The sequence below is a fragment of the Dreissena polymorpha genome, chromosome 8, assembly GCF_020536995.1.
Source record: "Dreissena polymorpha isolate Duluth1 chromosome 8, UMN_Dpol_1.0, whole genome shotgun sequence".
NCBI classification, from domain to species: Eukaryota; Metazoa; Mollusca; class Bivalvia; order Myida; family Dreissenidae; genus Dreissena; species Dreissena polymorpha.
The window spans coordinates 8,758,721-8,777,924 of NC_068362.1; the positions used below are offsets into that span (position 1 = coordinate 8,758,721).

Genomic DNA, 19,204 nt, shown 5'->3' on the forward strand with positions numbered 1-19,204 from the left:
TGTTCCCAAACTTGCACAGGTTTTTTATCAATGAGAACCCAACCCAAACTCTATATGAGCAATATCGGACCATACGTCCAGAATTTGAATTTAAAAATAAAAAATAAAAACTGCTTGGTTAGGTGATTATGTCAACATTTTTCATCAGATTCTTTCCAAACTTACAGTGTCTTCATATCAATGAGCATTTTTACCTCATTTAAAATGAGAAACATCGGGACAATAAGTCCATATTTTTTTTCTATTTAATTTGACAAAATAAACAAATTTCAACTTGTTTAAAAGATTTCACAACTTTTGTCTGAATCTTTATAAACTTGTTAAGTGTTTTTATATCAGTATTACTCGAACCCTATTGCAAATGATGAATATCGGAGCAATAAATCTATTATGATCTTTTACTGAATTTCAAAGTATTGTGAAATGCAGCTTCTTTATGCAATTTACAGTTTTCCTTCAATTTGTTTTCAAACTTGTACAGTGTTTTCATATCAATGAGTACTCAACCCCTATCGTAAATGAGCAACGTAAGAATAAGTTCAGAATTATCTCCCCTTGAAGTTGAGAAAAACATGAAATTACGCTTACAAGATGAAGCAGACTTTTTAAAACCTACACAGTTCTGTTCCATTAATGAAAACTGCACACGGATGCCAGTAAAAATAAGGAAACCAATGTAAATAAAATGAACTATGAAATATTTGGGGGTTACAACACAAAATCATAGATAATGGCTATTTGGGGGTTATAACAAAACGTCATACATAATAGTTATTTGGGGGTTATAACACAAAATTATAGATAATGGTTTTACCAGTATCTTTTTTCTATTTTGTTTAAAATAATCGGCCAATATATTAATATTTACAGTAGAAAAAAAAATCGTTCCATGTCACTTCATTGCCTTTTACACTGAAATTCGTGACGCCCTATGATGCTTTGCATCAATACTTATCTTGTGTATTTTTTAAACGGATTAGTGAGACTTTATGTATCGTGTTTATAAGGGACCAAATAATTATTATGGTTATAATTATGAAAAAGTTATCATCGGGAATACTTTAAGTAGGATCGGTAAAATAAGAAGCTGTGGCAAGATCATAATGAATGAACTGTACATGAAGGGCCGCTGTACGCATGCGCAACGTACTGCAGTTATCTGCCCAATGAAGTAGGATTTTTTTGTTTGCGCGAGTTCTAATCTCACAAGAGGCGAGATTATTATAAATAACAACTTTATATTATTTATTGTATAAATTGTAAAAAGGTTCATTTAATATAAACGGCCAGTACCCGGCTCAAAACAACCACCCGAATATATCTTGTTTGCTTGTTTATTTATGCGAATTCTATGTCAATAAAACATATATAAACATGTTATCAGACCTTATGTCATTATATGCAAAGTAACACATATATAAAACATATCATGTGTGGCCTTTAACATATTAAAATGCAATATAAATTAAAGATCTGGTAACATGTCAAATGGTACATATACAGCATAAACATTCAATTACATGATATCTCAACTCTTTCTCGTTCTCGCTTACCATTTGTTGAATGTGTACGGAACTCTCTTTCTATAATTACAATCTCGGCGGGTGCTGTGCTTATGCTTCAAATAAGATTATAAATGTGAAGAGTATGGGAAACTGTGAATTATATGAATCGTTAGCACTTTAGGATCACAATGCTGCTTTTCTGAATTTAACCTTATTACTTATCAAATATGAGTTATATAAACTCACAACATAAATACAACTAAATGCAAGTACAAGAAAGAGTAAATGAAAAAGGTAGAAATAGAACTAACCTTAAATTGAAGTAATAGCAACCCTCGAAGAAAAAATATATAAGATAAAAGTAGACGTTTACAGTTCTGTGTCCAAGTTTAAAGTGACCAGTAGACGAAGGAAAGAGCGGGAAAATCACTGATCAAGCCTGACTGAACAATTACATAAACTGGAAATATGATAATCACATGCTTGACTGACTCTAGTTTAACTCTTAGACTGGCCACCGGATCACAGCTAAATAAGTTAACACAATGAGTTAAAGGGAAATAATTACATTAAAACAGAACAAATGAACAGAATACTTGAAATGAATATTTCAACCCTGTTACATCAATATTAAATACAACATTGTTATTAGATAAACATCTACCGAAAAAAAGAGCAATGTTGTATCGTTTTAATAAGTTTTACTATAAATATGGAAATACCGTTGATTAACGACTTTTCATGTAGACCTGTTCCAACAATGAACACACTTCGAAGCAAGCGTTCATGAAAATCTGACATGAAATGTGTAATGTTACATCACAAGATATACAAGAGTGGATATATGTTACAAGCGTTGATTATAAATCCGCAATTAAACTACACTATCTACACGTCTTTGGTTTAATCACTTTAAAACTCATGTAATATTAAGTGTTAAAAATGTACTGCTTTCTGAAATAGCAAATTTCGTGTCACCACATGCATTTTTATTTTTAATTCATAATCACGTTTGCACGTTGAATACAGTGACCATGTTATGTCATTTGACACAACTATTGATCTCAACAGGCTGTTAATATGCGCCACCATACCCCAGTCGATTTCATCATTTGTTTGTTCAGTTGGAATTTTCGCTTTTTTCAACAGTAGTACAATTCGCATATTTCGTATCTCGTAATGTGTATACATAAGCCTCGTTCTGGGAAAATGGGGCTAAATGAATGTACCTAAAGTAGCGTAAAGTAAAGTCGGCACAGGCTTATCAGGGACAACACTTTCAACTTTTATGGAATTTTTCTAATGAAGTTTTGTCCAAAAGAAAATGCTGTAAAGTCAGAAAGTGTCTCTCTGATAAGCCTTTTTGTTTTAAATGAAGTTTCTTCTAAAAGAAATATTGTCAAGAGAAAAAGTGTCGTCCCTGATAAGCCACGTTTTCCTGGAGGGCGAGTCATATGTGCTGTGTATTGTCTTGTATGGATGAGGCGGTGGATTCATTGACTCCTGAGTGATAACACGATTTGCTGTCCTGATGTTTCTGGAGCTATGTTTGCATTTAGAATGGTTCATAAAGTAGAACACATTGAATTTAAAAATATAGAACAATTATAAAATGCGATAATGGCGTGAACATTTTTAAGAGCTTATCTATAAATACGGTAAAGGTATAAGTGAATATAGCATGTACTTTTTACTAATTAAATAATATACACCGTGCAAGTTTTCCTCAATACTGTAGTTTTACATGTGGAGATCCTTCTTTTGTCTGTCAAAACACTACATTTGTTTTCGTTCATCGGTTTTGATTCTTTGTTGACACACACATGAGTTTCTTTAATATATACAATTAACAAATACATAGTTGATAAACATGAGTGGTATCTTAAACGGCTAGGCACGATTTTAGTCATTGTTGATTAAGACAAATCGTTGAATTTTTGGCAATGTTTAAAAAAAATGGTTTCAAGTTTCCCGTCTGTTATTTGGAATCTTTCCACTGTAACATTCTTCCGCGTTTCCAGTTCCTGTTGGATGGCAGTGTATTCCTCAAGTGGGATGTTTACGACAGTTAAGAACGCTAAAGAGCATGACAATTTCAGATTACTTCCAACTTTCTGAGTACATGTAGGCAGTGTGTCCACCAGTTCAAGAATTTTGGATGGAAGCAAAGCATTACAATATATATTTAAATACTTCAATGATTGAGGTAGCTCAAGCTGTTTATATTTCTTCACATATAGTGTAAGCGTTTCCAGTTGTGTGAGTGATGCTAGTGACTGCGACTCTACATGATCCACGTTCAAATATTCAATAATGCTAAGACTCTTGATATTCAGACCATGCAGAGCCTTCCACAGTTCGGGACTGCCAGACCACACTTGAATACTAAGCGTTTCCAGCTGTGTGAACGATGCTAGTGACTGCGACAGCGACTCTTCATGAGACCCGTCAAAAACTCCCCACTTAGCACTCAGGCTCTTGATATTTAGACCATGCAGAGCCTTAAACAGATAGGGATTGTCATTATTAGTTTGTATGTTGAAGGAATTGTTTAAATCTTTATGTATAAATGCACATAGTTCTATTTCTGCTGCCTCTTCACATTCGATATAGATCATCCGCAGGTCACACGTCACCACGTGATCGAGAGTTAGCAGCGTGCCGAACAGACTGCGTAGACCGGTGGAGGAACATGTGACATCGCATATTTTAATGTCTTCTATAGAGGGCAGTACTCGAGGAGGATCTACACACTGGGATGGATCTACACTTGTTAGAACAATCCCGACGAGAGGTTCAGCTGTTGACGTACTTGCACAATCTGAAAAAATAACTGATTTCACAAAACATGGTAACTAAAACAATTATGGTTACATTTGTTGACATGTGTTGTATTTGTCAAGCATTAATACATTTAAACTTATGAATGTTCTGAACAAAACCCAATATAATTCAGTCCTGATATGCATACATCTATAAGTGTATAATCAAATTATCCTATTGACCAAATGCTTTTGATCATCGGATACAAACTGAAACACTTGAAAGGTTTTTATCAGTTATTGCACGTATTTCATAATTTAAAGCATCACCGATTTCCAAAATGGACAACAGACAAGATGTGTGAGCTTATTTTTATACCAGTGTATTGTCTTATTAGAAACGTTTTGTGAGGAAAGGTACAAAGTAATGCTGGGGCGTTGTTTGTTCATGAAGAATATGTTTGAAGTATTGTTAATTGCTGCTATGGTATTGATATGAGTGACCTTGTCAGGGTCCAAATTTTGAACCATTTCCATGCAAAAAAGTTATTATTATATTATTCCCGTCTTCTAATATTATAATTGGACTGCATATGAACGGTATTAAAACAAAAAAAAAGAATGACAATAGCATAGAGGTCCTCACCTAAGATCTTAAGGGCAAAACCACTTAACAAGAACACCGCATAGCGGGTGCCAACGCTCGGCTGTAGGTGCAGTTTTGAATAAATAAAAGCTTGTCACAGTGAACTTTACCTCTGACCTGAAGTCATACAAATGGGTGTGGTGTTTCGAACTCATCAAGGTACATATGAAGTTTCAAAGTTGTAAGTGGAATCACTTTGATGTTAGAGCCAATAGTAAGGTTTTAGCACGACGCGTACGGCGGACTAGCTGGCTATGACAATACCTCGGGTTTTCTCCGAAAACAACCCAGCTTAAAATGACAACTAGACAGTATATATATAATAGCAACTGCCCTGTCCCCTGCTGGCAGTGTTTTTCGAAGGCAAGATATGATTAAAACAAATGTTCTTACAATCTTTATGCAGATTAGACCTAAACATGTGAACTTCATGAGTGCTAACTCTAGTTTTCTTAAATTAAACACGGGGCACTGGTTTTTCACCTCAAATAACCCAGTGTTTAACTAGGCTAAGATATCATAAGGAAAAATGTTCTGACCCGATTTCACGAAGATTGGACTGACAATACATGTATGACTACTAGAGTGTTTACAAGGTAACACTATAGCCATATTATAAAAATCGCCCCGCCTTCTTACAGCCATATTTTTCAATGAGCCAGATCCATTTCCGAATGTGGCGCAGACATCATTAACACATATTTTCTGATAAGTTTTCATAAAGATTGTACGTTTTAAGTGTTTACAAGGTTTTACTGTAGCCCACAGGTTTACATATTTTTCAATATGACCGGAATCATTTTCGAACGCTGCAAATATTTCATAAGAACGAATGTTTTTACCGTATAATAAAGTTAGGACTACAAATATGTATTCTTAATGTAAAAAAGGTTTTACTTAAGTCATATAGAGAAAACTGCCATGCATTCTGACGGCCATGTTTTTCAACGGACCTGAACCATATTCGCGTCATCTGAGCTATCACTAGAACAAATGTTTTGACTAACTTTCATGAAGACTAGACACTTAATGTAATTTCCTGAGTCTTACTTTAGCCGTTTTAGGCAATTTACCCCGCCTTCTGGTGGCCATGTTTTTCATCAATCAGGAACCATTTTCAAACACAAGTGAAGATATTATTGAAACAAATATTCATAACAAATTACATGATTATTGGAGTATATATTTGACCTTTATAGTGTAAAAAAGCTTGTTTCTCCAATGCGACCTAGTGTCCTAATTTTTTTTTTTACTTAACGTGACCAGGTTTCTAACTTGGCCAATAAATCATTGGGACAAATGTTCTTACCAACTTAAGGAGAAAAACATATAAACAAGGTAACTATTTAAGACGGACGCAAAACGTACGACGATGGGTGGAGAAAAGACCACAAAAGCTGCAAATGAATGAAGTTAATTCAGACAACAAGTTTGAGAACATTTATTACTTTTTGGAAGAAAATGGTTGAGCAAAATTATTTCATTTATAATCATTTCAATATTAATTATAAACATTTTATCACTTTTGTTAAACACGAGGACCATTGGCACTTACGCATTCACTTGAGACATTAAACTTACTAAATTATTATGAGAACTTCAAGGTGGACTTACGAAGATACAAGTTAGTTAATGAAACATGAATAATTCATTGCTATGTGCATTATTATGACAAACTATTGATAATTGAAATTAATTTCAACACAAAGTATATATATATGTACATATTCAAACCATAGATTAATTAATGGAGGATATCAGTTAGCCGGTAGCGGGTTGCATATTTTTCAAAAAAGATTGTCTAAACAATATTCAGTGGGTCATATGGGAAATAATAATTGATCAAATGGAGAGCTTTGAATTAGAGCTACTGATATACAAAAATATAACACTGCATATTGGATGAAAAGTCAAATAATATTAATCTTAAACAGTTCTTCATGATGTATTGGGGTTAAAACAATCTGATTTTATGGGAAAATAAATAAACTTATCTGAGGAAATTGCAATATTTAGTAAGAGAAATTCAATATCATTGATCCGTGTTACTCAAGCTATCACCAGTATCATCATAATCTCACACACCATCACAGCGATGTTTTTTCTCAATTTTGAAAAGTACCAGTACCTTACCATTCGGAAAAAATAGCGTGAACACTCCTGAAATTGGGGAACTTCCTCATGAGAAATCTGGGACTTATGGGCCTTTTTAATTGCTTGGTACAAATTAAACAAACCTATTAAAATATTTTTACAAGCATTTTGGCTTTAAATGTGCAGTTTCAGCGCTCATGTTTTTTGTTCAGCTGCAGATACGTTTTTGGAACAAAAATGACTAAAATGTCTTCCTTTTGGGAATTTTTAAGACGGCAATTGGGCATTATGTACTTTTAACAAACATAATCATCATCATCAGCAGCAGCAACAGCATCATAATAATTGTGAACCAAAATCATCTTACAAAACTAATTCAATATATCCCTATCTTATTAAGTTCTTCTGTAATGGTTGTAATCAATAAGCATCTTCATTCGGTGTTAAATGATTTCTTGTAGAAAAATTGCAATCTAAACAATACATCTCGTGACAGTCATGTTTTTCAAGAGAAAAAGACCATTTACAAACTCATTTGGAATATCAAAACACACTAACATTCTGAGCAAGTTTTATAAAGATATTCCAAAAATGTGACTTCAAGAGAGTTAACTATGGTTCCATATAGTTTTAAAAAAGCAAACTGCCCCGACCGCTGTCGGGTTTGTTTTTCAACAGACTATAACAATATTCGAACGAGAAATGCTTAGTAAACACATTCTGACCAAGTTTAATTAAGATTTGACTATAAATGTGAATTTTAGAGTATTAACAATGTTTTCCTATAGCAATCAGGAAAACCACCCAGCCACCCCACCACCCCTGGCGGTCCTGTTTATCAAAATACCGGAACCATTTACAAACTCTGCCCGGATGTCATAATAACAAATGCAATGATCAAGTTTCATCAGCATTGGACTAAACATATTACATCTTGAGTGGTAACAGGGTTTTACTTTAAGAAAATTGACCCGCACATCGGCGGTCATATTTTTCAACAAACCTTAGCCATTCACGAGCTAAGCTAAGATATCGATAGAACTAATGTTCGGAACAATTTTCATGAAAACTAGACATTAAATGTGGCTTCTGGAGTGTTAACAATGGTTAACTATAGTCATATACAGAAAACTGCCCAAGCCTCTGGCGACCAGATTATTCAACCAAGCGGAAACATTTTGGAACACAGCTGAACAATGTTCTTACACAATTTAATTTAGACTTGACTATAAATCTGACATCTAGAGTGTTGGCAAACTTTTTATTTATTTTGGCATAGTGACCTAGATTTTGACCTCACGCGACCCAGATTCGAACTTTGCCACGTTGTGGGCAGGTAAATTAAAAAGGTACCTTGATAGATCAACAATTTGCTTTCGTTTTTCTTTGGTTATATTCTAGCTTCTATAGCAATGCATATCAGTTAGACTTACTGCCTTCGACGACGCTTATATCGACTAGCGTCCATAAGAATTCGTTGTTCATTTTATAAGTTGTCTTCGAGAATAGTACCGCGGTTTCGTGAGTGTAAACAGAACAGACATGATAAATCAAGACAACAATACCGAAAACTCAAAAGATTGCAATATCTTACATAGGTTAAGGATTCGTTAACTTTTAAGAATTAAGGACATAATCATAGTAAGGGTCGAGCCTTTAATAAATTTATATGCATATATATCTGTCCATTATGCAAGTTATGGAACGAAATTGAAAATTATACTTTTTTAAGCCTCGCATATCTATGAGCCATGAACGTTTTTACATGCTTTTCTTACCTTGATATTATAACAAAGATAAACGGAACATTTTTAAGAATATACTAATCTAATTTGTTAATTTAAAATCCTCTTGACAACATTTGACAAATGTACTTTTATTCCATATTGGTCTAAAAACTACGCAAATTGTCCCAATTAGATCGGTATTGATAACATTCCCAAAATGATTGGGAAAACGATGTTATGGAAAAACTCAGCTTGTATATGCCATTCAGATTTTTTAAAGGTAAGTATAAATAATCGTTTTGCTGCTGAGATAGCGCCAAACTGATCAATATCATCAAGGTCACAGGAATATTTTATTATGATTTGTTTTATTAAGTGCTGTTTGAAAGAATGGAAATTCACGCTGTTACATTGTAAATTTTTTAATACCATGTGAACTGCCTATTAGTGTTTTTGTTAATGTTAAATCCTTCCAATGTTTATCAGAATAAAATTAATATAAACACACGAGTAAAATAAAACATAACGCCACAACTAAGAAAGTATTTGATAAAACAATTCTTTATGTATAGTTACCACTTAGCAGTATGCCGTTTCCATTTAGTACCAAATAGTTCAGCTTGATGCACGATGACAGGTTAAACTGAACATAAGACACAGACGGGCATATTGTTGGTGAACTCTGTTTGTCAGGAATATCAAATCTCATAGACAGGACATTGGACTTGTTATTTGTCCATATGCTGTGCAGGTCTCGTATGTCGTTATACAAATTAGTCCATGTGATGTGCAGGTTTCGTATGTCGTTATCAAATGTTAATTCGTACGCACTTAGTTTGAGTACAATATCCTTTTGCTGATTGGCAACAGCTTCTCTGTATCCTGCTAATACAACGTATTGAAGCCCATATATCCTTGCTTGCACACAACCAACATCGTGTTCATCCATCATGCAAGAAAGCTTATTTGCAGCCGACATGTTCAGTCCGCAGAGGAAGATGAACACCTGTGATATGTCCATATATGCACCCTCGTGGTGGTTGAGGTATCCGGAAATGACGTCATCTATCAGATTGGTATTGCATGCAATATGACAAGCAGCCAGGAATTCCTGAATGCTCTTATGAATAAATGAAAATGATGACGATGATCTTAATGCAGATGCGTCGCGTGTCGCTGATAAAATCCCGGACTTCAGTGCAAAGTTCTCTTGATCTAGTAGACCTAAATTAAATTTCTTTAGTTCTGTAATGCTGAATACCAGAGATTTTTCCTGTGTATCTGAAAACAGCAAATAAAATGCCGCTTTAGAAAGTCTATTCATTTGTTCAATATTGGGTTGTATGTATTGGGTCCCTGTGAAGCATCGATAAGGCGGCTCTTGAAATGCACTCGTTTCAGTGTTCGCCTTCTTGAAAAGACTTTCCAGCAAGAGGCTGTATATTTCACACTTAGAGCCTTTTAGCTCAGTTCCTTTGGTCCACGAGTATACAATCAAACACAACATCATTGGTGAGTACAAATGCTTTAACAAGTCAAAGTTCCATACATACGATTCAAATTCAGATTGTTTTTGGTCTAAATCTTGGCTACCCTTAAACTCTTTCATACACCCCAGGATTTTTCTGCTCACCTCAAACACGTTGTTGACTCCATCAAGTTGCAGCAGCTTGCAAATCTGCGAGTCAAGTATTTTCGCTTGTGTCATCTTCCAAGGTCGTGTAGTTATCAACAAAACGCACAAACTGTGTACGTCTGCCAGTGTTGGAAGGTTGTGATGATCTCCTGTACCGGTCCATTCATCTAGACCATCCAGTAATACCAAGCAACGTTCACGTTTCATGATCTCATTTAGTAGTCTGTATGCCTTTTCGCGATCTTCTTCAGATGAGTATATACTGTCAACTATCTGTGTATTTATCATTTTTTCGATTTCAAACTGATTAACTGATTCCCTCAATGTTACATGGAAGACATATTTAAAGTCTTTCAGAGACGATAAATCGTCAAAGACATTGTCTTCCAGAGACGATAAATCGTCAAAGACATTGTCTTCCAGAAACGATAAATCGTCAAAGACAACGTCTTTCAGAGGCGATAAAACGTCAAAGACATTGTCTTCCAGAGACGGTAAATCGTCAAAGACATTGTCTTCCAGAGACGATAAATCGTCAAAGACATTAGTGTATCTCATCTGTGTATTAGAACTTAATCTAGTGGTCTTGTCGTCAATTGGCAGCGTCGTCTCGGCTGGTTGTTCTGATGTTATAGTACACCAGTCTATTATCAATTTTGCAAGAAAAGTAGATTTCCCATAACCTGCTTCCCCTTGAATAAATATATGTTGATTCGGTTTGGTATCCGATAAAAAAATATTTTTGAATTTCAAAATTTGTACACCAGTTTTCTTGAAAACCCCTTTTTCCTTAGCCATTAGTTGTATATTCGGCGGCATATAAATATCAAGTAACTGTTCCTCAGCCCAGTCATCCAATGGGAAGATATTTACATGACAGAAACGTTTCCTGTAATACTTTGTCAAAGCTCCAAGTATTTCTGAAATCATGATATGGAAAATACTCAAAATTGGCTACGGATCACTTTTTATTTTCACAGTATCTTCAATTTTAGATTACGTTCATTTTAAATTGTTATTTTGCAGATGTTGTTATTAGAATGTGTGTTTTTGATTTTATTTTAATGTATTGATTTATCATTGATGATTGACCCTGGCTGAATCTAGCTATGGGTGAACTTCAAATTACACATACCATAAAAAGTGATCCTTAGAACATGTTGAATAATATATTTGGCATACATTAAAACAAAAGACTCTTCCTAATTATATTTAGCATAATTCAATACTTAATTCATGTTCGTACAAATATACCTCATTTTATAATTCGATGTTTGCAAACACATGTGTGAAGTTCCATATAATACCTGTAGTAGAAACAATTCTTTGGAAAAGTTTCACGTTAACTGTTACCAGAACATTATGAGGACGCCGACGCAAACATTAGGATGAGTAGTATACATGTACTTTTGACTATTTGGTGAATAACCGAGTTTAAAAACGGCTCTTTTTATATCGAAGTCGTAGTGATCCGTATACATTTTGAAAATTAATGTTAAATTAATTTATTTAGCCCCAAACTCATATACTCTACAATAAAAGCGAACATAGAACTACTAAGTTATCTTGAATAGTATCATGATCTGGTTTGATTACATATTTGTACTCCCTGCAGAGCCTTTGAACAGCAATTGATTATCTGTATCTCAATCATCCAAAGTTGGCCAGGACAACAAGGTCACATTTTTACCAGATGCAGCTCGGAATATTCAATGAATAGACATGCAAAAATCTGAGTCGAATGTGTTTAAAACATGGTCTATACTAATATATATTAATTTACTTAACAATTAAATTAGTGGCCAAATACTAATTATCGTAATCGCAGACTATTACCAAGTGTTCATACTGATACGTTTTATTCATCATTCACTGACATATAATGCAATCAGTAAGTTATACCATTATACATGAGTGGATTTATATGTTGTTTTGGGCCAAATAATAAAGTTAAATTCTTGCTGTTTCGAAATTGTATAATGAAATGATAAAACGTTTGTTATACCTTCACAGGACTTTTTATACGTTGTTTCAGTGAAAGTAGTATTTCCAAACTGTTCTTGGATGTCCTTAATGCATTTTTCTGCTTGTTTATCTAAGCACTGTTTGTGTCTACTGGCGTGTTCATCTATGCCCTGTTTGTGTCTATCAGCGTGTTCATCGATGCTCTGTTTGTGTCTACCAGCGTGTTCATCCATGTCCTGTTTTTGTCTATCAGCGTGTTCATCCATGCCCTGTTTGTCTCTATCAGCGTGCTCATTCAGGCCCTGTTTGTGTCTATCAGCGTGTTCATCCATGCCCTGCTTGAGTCTTCTGGTGTGATCATCTATGCCTTGTTTTTTACTGTTGACGTGTTCATCGATATCCTGTTTATGTATATTTGCCTGTTTTGCGAGCTCTTGCTTACAATTGCTCATAAAATCTTTAATGTTATCAATACACAATTCTGTGTTTACTCTAAGGTCATTCACTGATGCGTCAACAACGTCTTTTGCAATACCTTTCAAGTGTTGTTTCAAAGTTGTTCCAACAGCATCCAGGAAACACATCATCTCTGTTGTAGTCAACAGTAATGTGTCTTTTTCCAACTGTTATATCAAATAAAAACAGTTATATTTAATCACAAAACAGCTAAATGTTTAATCAATGACATGTTTTCCTGATGGTAAAAGGAAGAAACAAATTAGTGAAATGGAGGTGTATTTCAGTGCACTTAAGTTTCTCATTAGATACTTTACTTGGTACAGACAGCCAATGAGTATGTTCTTTACTTAATATTGAAGGCAATGATAACTCGTAAAGTGTGGTTTAGTTCCATATTAAATTATTTAATTTATTAATCATAAATAATTGTGTGGTTTAGTTCCCAATTAAATACTTAACTTGATATAGAAGCCAATGATACAATACTAATGTTCATGAATTTATTTGAGTATATATACTTCAAGGTGGTATTCTCATCTTGAATTGAGTTTCAATATAGTAAACATTTGTGTAACCTCTAACTGTAAGAGACCATTTTAAACTCGGCTGACATATCATAAGAACAACCTTCCAGGGAAGGTTTCAGGTTTCACGATGATTGAGCAAAAAGTAAGACTTTTTGCAAGATTTAGTTAGTTCAATCCTATTTTAGGTCGATTTCATCAAAAGCCTCAAGCTAATTGAAACGCTCTCGAGTCCGTTTCCTGGGCCTGTAACCAGTACTTGGTGTCTTAAGTTGTCTAATGAACGCGCCTTCACAGGGGATCGAACTCATGACCCCCCTGTCGCTAAGCGCACACCATATGCATTGCACCACGACAAGAATTATTGTACTATTATAGCAAATTGTCCGATCGATAACCGTACCTTTTGATTACCATAACATGTATCAAACTTGGCCGGGATATTACAAGATTAAATATGTTTGCAACATTTTTTTAAGATTCGGTAAAAGGTGTAACTACCAGATTGTTAACTCTTTTTCATAGTGAGCATAGTTAATAATATTATATAACAGTCCCACCCATAAGCAGACATGTTGTTCTGATGGGAATAATTACTTGTAATGCCGAGATATCAAGATAATAAATATCGTAGCAAGTTTTTTGATGATATATAAAATCTGTATAATCACCCAAACAGTTCGCTGATCAAACCCGCCCTAATAATTCAGTCAAATTTTCAAAAATTTGGTCACTCAATGTGGCGACTAATGTAAAAAATGTAAATGCTGACGACGCACAACAATAACAGACAAAAGTGACCACAAAAGCTCTTCATGAACGGTATGTGCCCTTATAAGCTCAAAACGTTATAGTGATGGTGCTTTGTCTGTTTCATATGAGTATCTAATGGTGAAAAGACATGACACAATATGTTATTCTATTATTCGTTTACAATTATAAGCAAGGAAAGGCTTTAAATGACAAGACATAACGCTAATACACTACCTGCGCTAATTTCACCACAGCATTTTTGGCAACGTTATCTTGACTGAGATGGCTTGAATCTTTCAGCAGGTTGTTCAATGTTGTGAAATAGTCTTGAAGATCGACATCAGTAACTTCCATTAGCGAAGAGTGCCGCACAGCTTTATGGACTTCACGAGCCTAGTATGGAAACACACTGTCTTAAGATGTTAAATATTTTGCAAATGTGACAGTTATCCTATTGAGAAAACATGCACATCAATTAGTTTGTGAGCGTTTGTATATCATATCGCCCCATTAGTGCAAAAAGGTACCATGTGCCTATTAATTTCAATGTCAGATGATGCCTTTTTTGCACCAATGGGGCGAATGTAATGCAAAACAAACACGTCCTCTTTAAACTTCTACTATTAAATAGCGCGTCAAATAGAGCTCCGCAATTATTCAGTTTTTGTTTTATTTTTTTGGAAACCTTTGAAAAAAGCTCATAAAAGCTAAGTTATGTACACTGTTTTTAGTCGTCAATTCCGTGCAATTCGTGTTTGTAGTGTTAGATCCTTTGAACGTAGAGTTATAAATGTCAATTTCACATCATTGTACATTCATGTATGCGTATAACTCCTGAAATACTATATTTAAAGTATTTGGTAGAAAATACACTATCTTTGTCAGAAGGCACTGGAGTTCTTACCTTATACAGGAGGCATGCAGGCTTGTTTAGGGTTGGCTTTCCCTTTGTTATTGGAAAAGAAAACTTGCTATCAAAGCGTGTGCAGTTTAGCATAAAACTGACGACGCCGTTGAAGTCTGTATCTTGAATCGATATCTTGTCAGCATAGCCATCTGTTTGGATGTAACATTTCGCTATTTCCCAATAGTGCGTTTGCCATAATGGCGCTGATGTATTATTCCAAGAACATTTTTTGTACCGATGTTCCTTGATAATTGCCTGGCAAACTTTATCACAAATCTGGTTTGGACATTTTTGGTTTCGCAGTAAATTTGTTGTGTTACAGCTGGTGCAAGTAGCTGATTGTGACTTAAGAGTAGATGTTACTTGGCTGTAAATGTGCTGGTGAAAAGTCTGAGCCTCGTTGTCAGCTAAGTGCTCCAAGCCAGACTTCGCAATGTCTATTGCTAGCCATGCCTTGAGCCAGTTCGACCGTTCCTTCTCCTTAAACACATCAGCTAAACTCGCCATAATCTGAACATCAACAAAGTGGTCTTCATAGAGTCAACTTTTGGCATAGAAACAAGCCATTGTTCAGTGTCACCTATTAAACATAATTTAAACATGATTAAACACAGTAATAATTATATATAACATTTGGGTGATAAGCATGCTCTACAATTAGAATATGTCCTCTGTAATGTCAGATGGAAGGGGCACATTAATTAACCTAACGATGGCAGACTACACCATAAGAAAACATCCTATGAAAGTCCAGATTAAAGGAGCACAATAATTAAAATAAGTGTTTTGCAGGCTACACATTAAGCATACGTTCTATGACAAGCACAGATGAAAGGAGCACACTTATTAACATTAAGCTGGTTGCACACCACAAAAAAAACATACATAGGTTTCAATAGACCAAAATTATATTATGTTGAGAAAGAAGATCGAATTTTTTTTTACTGGAGCAAATTACATTTTTTGCATCTATTTGACCCAATAAAATTATGTCCAAAGAGTCTACATTAATCCATTCAAAAGGCCCTGTTATCGTTTTTAAAGCCGCCGGAGTTGATATTTCTAACAACAATTCGGTTACCTCGACTGACCAAAATTTATCAGTATTCTTCAGATACTTTTTAAAGCGTAACTCTTCCATGCTGATTTTTGCAAAAAAATGTGGCAAAAATGCCCAAAGCATCAAAAATACGAAAGCGCCAATTTCATAACAAAGAAGAACTACTAAATAACACAAGCAATTTTCAAACGAATTATGTATACAGATAGCTCTAGCAAAAAAATAAAACATGTTTTGTCTAAATGAATAAACAATGATGAGGATCATTGTGTATTGAATACCATGTTTGTAAAAAGTCCGAATGCAAGCCGATTGCGTGAATACGATTTCTCAGATTAGAGCGAATTCAATAATGCAGATTCGTGGATTGAAAACAAAAATAGTTTTAATCAAGCGCGATATATGTTTATTGAAATGTGTCGAATAATATGCATAAATATTAACAAAAAAAACACGCTGCAAAAAAAACATTACGCTGCTATGTCCTGTTTGTTTGCTTGTCCGATTGTAAACGGGTAATGACATGGTTATTCATCATTCATGCAAATGGCGTAGTAAACAATGATTCAATATTCGCGTGGTTTTACATGTGACCCGCGCGTGTTTAAATTTAGATTTAAAAATTTAACGTTTTGAACATCTGATATAAATACAAACACATTTCGACTCATAATCACTTTTTTGCGACATATAACAACAATGGGAAAATATACCAACATCAACTCGTGAGGCTTTTATGTATTCACCCCATAGTATTTTAAACACAGGTGTGGCTATTATATTAATTATTAAAAAATATCATGTTGAATTAAAAGTAATCAAATTCTAGCAAACAATCAATTTCTCTGGAAAACATGCATAATAAAAAATATATATCTATCAAATTATTCAACTCAAAATTAACCGACAATAGGGTGCATCGCTTTGAACAGCCATTACTTCATCAATTATGCAGCGATTTCAATGAAATTTCTGGAACTATACATATCTTGTAATTTGTTTACAAATGCTTGATCACATGTTTAAATATAGCACGATACACAACTCGCTTGACCTACTCGTCGTCGATTCCAGGGTATGATTTCAAGAAGACCATAAAATGAACCGTTAATATTAATTAAAAAAGAAAAATACAGCTTAAGTTCATTATGAGTTGCTCCAACATCGGTATTGATTTGACCATTTCGTTAATACTTGTTGATACATATCGCTAATTACACATGAATAAACCATAAACTTGCATATGCATACCGTAATACAACAACTTTATTTCCAATATACTTATGTTAATTTAATAGTATCAATTGCATATGGATATTTAAAATGTAACCTTCCTTTCAAATTATCCGAGACACAGTTACAATATCAATTGAGCTCAAAAGCACACAAATGTATGCCAGTACAACTGAAATGCATCTGGGTATTATCCTAGCGTATTCATACCCGTAGAGTCGTTTTGGTCATGCCTTGTTGATTCTTTTGAACACGTACAAATACGCGAAATTTGATCTATCGTTTTACACAATAGTCATCAATATGCTGCGGTTTGAAAATCTTAAGTGGCATTATTGTTGGCGATGTTTGATGCAACTCTTTTATTGTTATATGTTATACAAATTGAAGCGGTTCCATACTAAGATTGTTGAACTAATTTCAAAAATTACATGTTAGAGATTATTTTTAATGGCAAAAAGTTATTATTTTATAAATACGGAAACAAAAATAAACTTGGTTTTGTTCGTATACGGTTATGGCATTTCCATTACGTCCGAGACAGACAGTGTATGCTAAGTGTCTTTGAAACTACTTTTATTTGTACGTTTAAACGCATTGTATGTGATTGGTTATTGTTAAATACGTATCATTTTCTTTCAATCATTTGACACGGTATTACAAATGAAGTAAACAATTTATTCTGCTCGATTTCGCCATTTGTGTTACTACAACCAAACAAATAAATTGAAGATGTTTTAGTAGTAGCAGTTGTAGTAGTAGTAGTAGTAGTAGTAGTAGTAGTAGTAGTAGTAGTAGTAGTAGTAGTAGTAGTAGTAGTAGTAGTAGTAGTAGTAGTAGTAGTAGTAGTAGTAGTAGTAGTAGTAGTAGTAGTAGTAGTAGTAGTAGTAGGAGTAGTAGTGTTAGTAGTAGTGGTTGTAGTAATAATTATACTAATTATAATAATATTATTATTATTGTTTTTTTTAATTTTGCATAATAATAATATTATTATTATTATCATTAATATTTAGTTTTAATACAAAAATATAATTACAATAAAGATTAATAATATTAACATGCGTTAACAAATGTATGAAATGGTCTGAATTTAAGTATCTAGTATCTAGTTCTACAACTATTTGAAATGTTACTTTAACATACCATGTATTGAGCATACTCATCAGTTAATTATCTTATTTAAACATGCAGTAATAACCGCATGATGTGCCTTTATTTGGTGGCCTCATGTGTTATTATTGACTGAGTTGTGTGATCTTCAATATATTGATTGAGTGAACCGATTATATTTATTTCTGGAGACCTTTAGAATGATGATGATAATGATGCCGACGACGACGACGAAAAAGACGACGACGACGATGTCGATGATGATGATGATGATGATAATGATTCTGATGATGATGATGAGGAGGAGGAGGAGGAGAAGAATGATAATAATGATGATGATGATGATGATGATAATGATGATGATGATGATGATGATGATGATGATGATGATGATGATGATGATGATGATGATGATGATGATGATGATGATTATGATGATGATGATGATGATGATTATGATGATGATTGCGAACATTTGCAGTGTATCTTGATGAGCTGTTTGTAAACTAAAGCGAAATCGAAAGTATGGTGCCCTAGATTGAACAATTATAAACGCTCACCCATTAAAATATCAATATTGTTAACAACAATGTATTTCTCATGAGTTTTTTTAAACGCCCTTGATAAAGTCAATATCCGCATTTACATTTGCATAATGATAAATTATGAGTACATTCTCGAATCTTAATAAAGTATCGCATCGCATCCCGAAAATCCGAAATAAACATTTTTATTGCAACACAAATGTACATGTAAACGATTATTCAAAGTACTTACTGCCTATACGTATGGCTGCTTCCAAGTTCCATGTTCATTAGAAAAA

The 19,204-nt window shown here is 34.0% G+C and overlaps 2 protein-coding genes across 3 annotated transcripts in view; both read right to left on the reverse strand.

Annotated features, from left to right (window-relative positions):
• The window catches only part of LOC127841291 (uncharacterized), a 462,698-nt gene that overhangs the window by 78,838 nt on the left and 364,656 nt on the right, over positions 1 to 19,204 (reverse strand). The window lies entirely within an intron of this gene.
• On the reverse strand, positions 1,501 to 9,562 carry LOC127841299 (uncharacterized). The gene is made up of 2 exons (XM_052370025.1): positions 9,311 to 9,562; positions 1,501 to 4,326 (listed from the first exon to the last, which is right to left on the reverse strand). Exons 1-2 carry the CDS (start codon positions 9,441 to 9,443, stop codon positions 3,422 to 3,424), a joined length of 1,038 nt encoding a protein of 345 aa, XP_052225985.1. The 5' UTR covers positions 9,444 to 9,562; the 3' UTR covers positions 1,501 to 3,421.

What these genes read in the sequence shown, in the direction of transcription:
- LOC127841299 (XM_052370025.1), bottom strand. Translation starts at nt 9,443, where the DNA reads ATGAGATTTGATATTCCTGACAAACAGAGTTCACCAACAATATGCCCG. An exon ending in AAACGGCATACTGCTAAGTG is followed by an intron (nt 4,327 to 9,310) that starts GTAACTATACAT and finishes TTATTTTTTCAG; the next exon opens with ATTGTGCAAGTACGTCAACA.